The 7,794-nt window shown below is 36.2% G+C and overlaps 1 protein-coding gene across 1 annotated transcript; it reads right to left on the bottom strand.

Annotated features, from left to right (window-relative positions):
- Window positions 1-1,945: 1,945 nt before the first annotated feature.
- Window positions 1,946-6,719, bottom strand: LOC144257397 (tripartite motif-containing protein 43-like). Its single transcript, XM_077803650.1, has 6 exons — window positions 6,309-6,719; window positions 5,549-5,644; window positions 4,742-4,972; window positions 4,108-4,130; window positions 3,279-3,376; window positions 1,946-2,439 (listed from the first exon to the last, which is right to left on the bottom strand). Exons 1-6 carry the CDS (start codon window positions 6,717-6,719, stop codon window positions 1,946-1,948), a joined length of 1,353 nt encoding a protein of 450 aa, XP_077659776.1.
- Window positions 6,720-7,794: the final 1,075 nt, after the last annotated feature.

Here is a 7,794-nt window from a genome sequence, read left to right as displayed (position 1 = left end):
TTCATACCCATAAAATTGTATGGCCTATTAGTCCCTGAAGACAATCCAATATGAAATTTTAGATACATTAAGTTGTTTCTCTTTCCTTAAAGAGCATTGACCAAGTTTTATATTTGTCAGGCCACCATGGGCACAATCATTCCTCTGAAGATTTCACGGTGAGGAGCAAGGTCTGAAAGTGTGTTTTCATCAATATCTGTCATCAAATTGTCACAAAGTACCATCAAGGTCAAGCATAAAATGCTTCACTTAAACTGGCAACCACAACTGCTATTGCAACTGAGAAATAGGACAAACAGCAGAACTCAGAAGGAAGGTGGTCCAAGCTCTGCATATTCAGAGGATCACTACTGCACAGGGCTTCGCACTTTGGCCACTGACCAAATTTCATGGATGAAGCATCAGTGTAAGTGAACATTTTTCAAAAACTTAATTACACGATATGTTCTTCTAAAACTTGCCTTGTTCACAACATAAGCATGTCATGGAGCATGGACATATAGATATTTGTCCTAAAACTTTTCAAATTTAACTTGAAAACATTTTATATTTAAAGAGATGTTAACAATGTGATGGAATGATTTACTTTTTATTTCCATGCCCAGTTTGTTTCTCCCCTAAAATGATCACACATTTCCATGGCACAATTTGCAAAAATTGGAAGCCTACTTTGGGAGGTTATCACAAACTGAAGTCAGACATTTTTCAGATTTCACGAGCTTCTATATGAACATCCCATGTTCTATTCCACGATCCAACCTAGAATGGAGCATTGAATTCACTCTCACATCTCCTTTGGTTTGAGTTGAAAGATCTTCTTTTTTACTTTTTATGACCTTCACAATTTTGAGGAATACTACATAGGTCTTTTGTAAAATGATCTTCAGTTTTGGTTTGCAGCTATTTTTCACATAGATAGACTAGAGATGTAGTTTTAGAAAGAAAGAACACACAAAAAAACTTCTTTCCTCATTATATGATATTAAAAGTATGTGATATCCACATAGTCTGTGTATTAAAATAAGTTCATTGGTTTTAACAAATGTATCATTCTGACTAGGGATGTTGGAAACGAGTGAAGCTACCCACTTGTATTTAGAAAGAGGGGGCAGTTAATACATGTATTTTTTTTTATTTCCTCTCAGTTTTGCTGTTAACATAAAACTCCTTTAAAATACTTTAGGAAATATAAGGGAAAGAGGAAGGTCCAACTTTACTGGCTTCAATGACAAATGAGTCCTTGTCCTGAGTGTGAGAAAGAACTTCATTTGTTTTTATTTCCCAAGGAAAAATAAATTATATTTTCTTAGATCAATAGAAAGATGAAAACATCAAAATAATGTTTGTTGCAGACAATGATATAAAAATTCATCCTACAAAATGCCATTCAGCTTAAATCATAAAATTATGCAATCTTAAATCTGAAAAATTCACAAAACATGTAAGCAGGCACAGCATGTAGTGTATCTGGAACACATGGTTTTTATCATGTTATGTTCCACAAAAGATGACCGACCATCATTAAAAGGAAAGAAAAATCGAGTCAACACAATTTGGCAATTTAAGCTGTCTTTATATTTAAAAAGAAAGTTACAGTCAACAAATTGCCATTTTTATTTTTTCATTGGGTATTAAACCCAGGGGTATTCTACCAAAGAACTACATTCCCAGCCCTTTTTTTTTTTTTTTCATCTTCTTCTTATTATTTTTAATTATTTTGAGACAGGGTCTTGCTAAGTTTCCCAGGCTGGACTCAAACTTGAAGTCCTTCTACATCAGACTCCCAAATTAACCAAATTGTGTGAATTAATAGGCATGTGCCACCATGTCTGGATCAAGTACAAATTACTTAAAAAGCACTAAAGTACAGTATTGTAAACTTCAACTAGGAAGGGCTGCCCGGAATGTAAATTCCCCAGGCATAGAGTTCCTGACTTACCCCTGTTCACTTGTGGCCAGTGTGAACAAAAGGCCTGACTGGGAAATTCAGAGAGCCAGAAGGGTACCTCCATATAAGAGAACACTTGGCGACGTTCACGAAACTCACACTTTCACTCTCAAAATCAACAAACACACCAACCCGGCCCTGAGGCTTCTCTATATAATGAGAAAGCATTGGGGAGGTTGTCAAGAGACTATGGCCATCATCTTGCTTCACAAAAAGGAGAAGAAACACGCCTTCGGATTCAGTCACTGTGCCATTCCTTCTTATCCAGGAATCCTTACAGACTCCTACAGCCCAGTCCAAAGGGTCCTTCATATCTAATTCCCAGTACAATTTCCCAGAGTTGAAACTCTCTGTTCCCCATGCAGCAAAATAGTTAATTCCATCAGAATTCAAAGACGAGTCTGGAAGGGCGTGCCCAATTCTCAAACGTCTCACATCATCAAATAGCTTGAGGTTATCACTGGACACCGTATTTTCAAAGCATATCTCCACTGTAGAATGAAGAGAATATTCAAATCAAAACCAACTTTTGAATTGCTGTTAGATGAGAAGGTCTACCCGAGTCTTAATGTGGGGGGGATGGGGTGGCAGAAGAAGAGGGGTAATTGTGGCTGAAGTGCATTGCACTCACAGGTTTCTAGAATACAGCAGAAGAAACAATAGTCCAACCACAATGAAAACACTGCTAAATATATGGACACTGGAATAAAAGGGTGAGCATGTCTACTTCCAGCTTGTTACTTTTCATTTCATCTGAGAAATTGGAGGTCTGCTTTCCCATTCAATCCAAAGCAATAATTCGTTGCTATGGTTCCTATTTAGTTCTACCATGGAAATCTAAAAACTGCTTCATCATATACCAACTTGTCTTTTTTTGATGCTTGTGAAATATTGCTCTGTGCATTCAGTTATTTTATGTTTGTTCATACATGCTATTATATTAAATTTAACGCACTTAGTATATTACGTTTCATAAAATACGTATCACACATTCAATTTCTAAGACATTTTAAGGGTAATGTTTAAATAACCTTCATCACTCAGTGCAATTAATTTAAAATGGGAACATATTGAACTAATTTATAGTTGTCTTATTGATTGAAATGGTTTTGTATGTATAGCCCAAATCACATTTATTATTATACCAGTGATCACTTATTTTTTTTCCTTATTTAATCATGGTGATCAGATTACTAAATATAATTATAAATACCAATTGGCAGACCATTCCCTTTGGGTAAATTAAAGGTTAATAAATGGAAAGGTTTCCCATAGAAAATCATCATTGAAAGTCATTACACTATGCTCCCGTCACTGGGCTGACACTCACCTTGGAAACACTTGAGCCTGTCTATCAGTCCAGTGATGGTCTGGGCAGGAAGTGCTGGCTTTATAGGCTGAGGCAAATGCAGCTGCACTGATTCACTCCTGAAAGCAGGAAGAGGACATGAATCTTCTGGTGACAAAAATGACATCACAGTTTTTAAGGAACTAAACAACAATTCTGCTGAAAATGTTTCTTGAAACCCTTTTCTCATGAATGTACCTCTGTGAACATGAGAAGGGACTGTCTCTAGGAATCTTTCTTACTTAATTTGCAAGTTAACAACCCATTTCTCAGAGGTACCCATGTTTCTCATTAGCTAACTAGGATAGGAAAAACTGCCCCATGCACCTCAATGTTTCTGATTTACAATGTCAAATCATACATGGTTGCATTTATCTTTTTTATTTATTTTTGAAAAGAAAGAGAGAGAGAGAGAGAGAGAGAGAGAGAGAGAGAGAGAGAATTTTTTAATTTTTTTTTTTTTTTTTTTAGTTTTTGGCATACACAGCATCTTTGTTTTGTATGTGGTGCTGAGGATGAAACCCGGGCCGCACGCATGCCAGGCGAGCGTGCTACCGCTTGAGCCACATCCCCAGCCCCACATGGTTGCATTTATGAAACTCAACATTCAGCCCAGGATGACATATCCCTCAACCAACAGGGGAAATAGAGGCTGACTTCTCATTAAGGGGAACAGAAAATCATATTCAAACAAACACATGAACACACAGTTGATTACTCTCTACATAAACTATGCCTTCACTTTGTTAGAAACTTAAACACTTTCATAGCTCTCAATGGTTCCCCAGATTACACTAAAGTCAAAATTTACCTGGTCAATAGATCTCCCATGTCCTGCAAAGAAAACAAAAACAAAAAAAAAGCTTATTTTTTTAAGAAACTGAATTGTATTTTGTTTTTGGAAAGATCATGTAGTATCAAATATCATCACACCCACACCAATGCTTCTTATGAATTCATTTTCATCTCTCAGAACAGTACCAGTAAAGCATATTTAAAGATTCTGGATTTGTGATTAAATCAGAATCCAGAGGGTCTAAAAAGTGTGAGAATGAAGGATATCAGTAATACGCAGTGTTCACTGTCCCCAATTCCATAACTTTTAAACAGAAGAAAGAGAACATAAGGTTTTCCAAGATGTCTGCATATTGTCAAATGGCAGGCAAAAAATGAAATCTTCATGAATAAATTGTTATTTTTCTGGATCTTAGAGAAGCAAAAGACAACAGAAAAATTAAAAAAAAAATTCTAAGAGAGCTACTCACAAAGTTTCATAAATCTTGCTTATTTATAGTCAGGATAGAAGGTAAACTTTAAGTAGATTATACCCAAAGAGGAAAGAACCCCATAATTGATGCAGGAAATATAAAAATTACCAAATAATGTGGTCAAAATTGATAACCCCAAATCATACAAAATACTTTCATGCACAACTCAGTTCTTACCTGGAGCAGCTCCACATATGGTTTATGGGACATTTTCACCAGCTCCTCATATATTTCTCTTAGGTCTTTCTTCTTTTGAACCATATTGGCTTCACTTTTTTTGAGTTCTTCTAAAATTCTTTTGCTGTCCTTTCTAAGAATGTCTAGATGTCGATTTTCCTCCTCATGAAGAACTGGATGTAGTGTCCTGTACTCAGCCCTGATCAGCTCTTCCCTGAGATACACATAGTACTGTAGGGATAGATTGTCTAGATCACAATTCCAGTATGATTTTATCCTCCTCCACCTAAACCTCTCTCTTTGACCATTGTCTTTTTACCAGTATGTTACATATGCCATAATTTTATATTTATCCACATTGCAGAAATTAGAAATTCACTCTTCTTTTATCTTCATTCTTTCCCTAGTTTTTCATAACAATGGCAAGGAACCAAACCCATCCTTCCCTCCAACCACTTTTATCTGCTTCATGAATGCCTGAAATATCTTAAGAAAAGGTTTTGATTGACAATTTATCCTTCAAATATAAATTTCTATATGCATGCAATTAGAATTTATAGCTGTCACATAAATAACTATATGCAATATTCTGATCTCTGGTTAGAAAATTACTTTTCATCTCAAACCTCCCTATGACACTGCCTGGTCATTTGTTTGATCAACAAGGTCAAATTTTACTTTTAGGACTCAAAGCCACTGGAAATGATGTACCTAATATCCTTACAGCATGATGCTATAGTGAATAATGGATGGATTTCTAGTATGTCTGTTTCAAGCTGAGTCTCAAGGAAATAGACTCATACTTACGATCCATGGACTGATTATTTTCTTCTCTTCATTTATATTTCTTTGATTTACTTGGATCTTTTCCCATAATGATCTTATTTGCTTTAGGAGCTTCTCCTGTAAAAGAAATATAAACTCAAACAATAGAGAAGCATGCGCATTTGGTTTCAATCTCACAATGATAGAGAATAAAAAAATAAGAGATAAGTACTTTAGTGAGAAAAAAAAATCATATTGCTTTCCTTTTGCTATTGATGATTGTGAATTTTAGGAGATTTCAGACTGCAAAAGTGCATAGTGTAGCCATGTGCCTAGGGATAGTGATAAAGATGAATAGTTTTTAGATAGTGTGGCAATTGGCTTCAGAATTTTGTTTTCTGATGCTCTACCCTGCTAATTCCCCAAAGCCTTTTATCTTATTTATTCCCTAGTGTTAGTAAATATTCATGCTGTATAGAAATGTATTGCATTTGTCATTTTGGTAGCCAGTAACTCTTTTCAAAATGAGCAGTTTCTAATGCCTTAACCATGAAAATTAAAATTAAAGTGACCAACTACTTTATCACTACCTCTGTGGAATCAAGCTCCACAAAGGCAGGCATGCTTGCATATTTTATTTATTGTTTACATCTTTGGTTCTTAGCTTCTTCCTTGGTGCTTATAAAATTACCTAGCATACAGAAAAGAGTAGGGCAATCATCATCATCCAGATCCTCAGCTCTTTTGAAATCTCTTAGCTCTGCGGCTCAGCCTTCACAGTGTTCTCACTGGTGTCACTTACCTGGTATTCCTCAGCAGCCCTTTCCACTGAAGGGTGGTTGTGAGCCCTGTGCTCCTGAGGGTTGCAGCAGAGCCAACAGAGCAGGTTCTTGTTCTCCTCACAGAAGATCTTCTTTGTCTGCTGGTGAGTCACACATATATTCTTCTCAGAGTTCAGGAATTGCCTGAGATGAGCCCGCCTTGCCATAGATGTAAGATTCTTCAGAAGAATATTGTTTTTGACATCTCCCTGCTGTGATGGCTCCCTGCACACAGGGCAACAGGCAAGAATTTGGGCTTGTCCCCAGGGAAGGAAGAAACAGGGCCAACAAAAGCTGTGCCCACAGCCTATGGTGACTGGGTATATAAGGTACTTCAGGCAGACAGAGCAAGTGAGTTCTTTCTGGAACACTTGTGGTATTTCTGAATCCATTATTCTGAGGGAAGAAAACCATAAGGATTTAATCATCTACCCTTAAAGAGATAAAGACCTGAACCAATTTTTACTCATATTCTCATTGAATAGCACACTACTGTCTAGGGAATAATAAACTTGCTTTTGTACATGACAAAACAGAACAAACTGAGTAAATAAAGAATGCAAATAAATCAAATATTTAAGTGAGTAGCTCTCTATACAAGTCTGAACTATTATCAAGCACCTTTCTTACTGTGAAAATATGTGATTATTTTAATCTGCTCCAGAAAACAAAGAATACTTTACAGTTTTTATTTAGCTAAAAAATCTGGGTTCTCATTTCTACTATACTTGAACTTCTAAGAATGGAAGAGATAAAATATTCCTAAAAATATTTTTTGGATCTACAGTTAAAAATTATACATTATCTGAGGACTAGTTTCAGAGTGCTTATAAAGTATGTAGGAGCACTAGGCATGGTAGCACACACCTGAGACAGAAGCACTGCAAGTTCCTCACCAGCCTCAGCAAAAGCAAGACCCTAAGCAACTCAGTGAGACCCTGTCTCTAAATAGAATCCAAAATAGAAATGGGGATGTGGCTCAGTGGTCCAGTGCCTCCGAATTCAGTCTCCAGTACAATAAATAAATAAATAAACAAACAAATAAATAGATAAATGAACAAACAAACAAATAAATAAATAGAAATAAAAAAGAAATGAAAAAAGTTTAAACTATGAAATTACATTTGATTTTGTTTGGGAAAGTAGTAGCTACAGGTCATGTGGCAATTGCATACATACCTTAAGAATTACCCTATGGTTTCAGCAGTTCTTGCTGCAGAATTGAAAATATGAATTAAGCTTCAGGATCAGGCACTCAAGATGTGGAGGAGGTCGATTTTGATGTCATTCAGCCAGGTGAGCTTCAAACTCTACTCTGGAGAAGAATGAGCTGGTCTCCTGGAGTGCACTTTTATTGAGTCCCTGAAGACCACGCCCACTTCTTCCTTGATTGCATTCAGGGTGTTTCCAATCAGTGTTACATAATTAGTGTAGGTAATTAGATTAGCATGGGCGATTAGATTAGTG

The sequence above is a fragment of the Urocitellus parryii genome, chromosome 11, assembly GCF_045843805.1.
Source record: "Urocitellus parryii isolate mUroPar1 chromosome 11, mUroPar1.hap1, whole genome shotgun sequence".
In the NCBI taxonomy this organism is placed as follows: Eukaryota; Metazoa; Chordata; class Mammalia; order Rodentia; family Sciuridae; genus Urocitellus; species Urocitellus parryii.
This window is presented reverse-complemented; position numbering and strand designations above follow the sequence as displayed.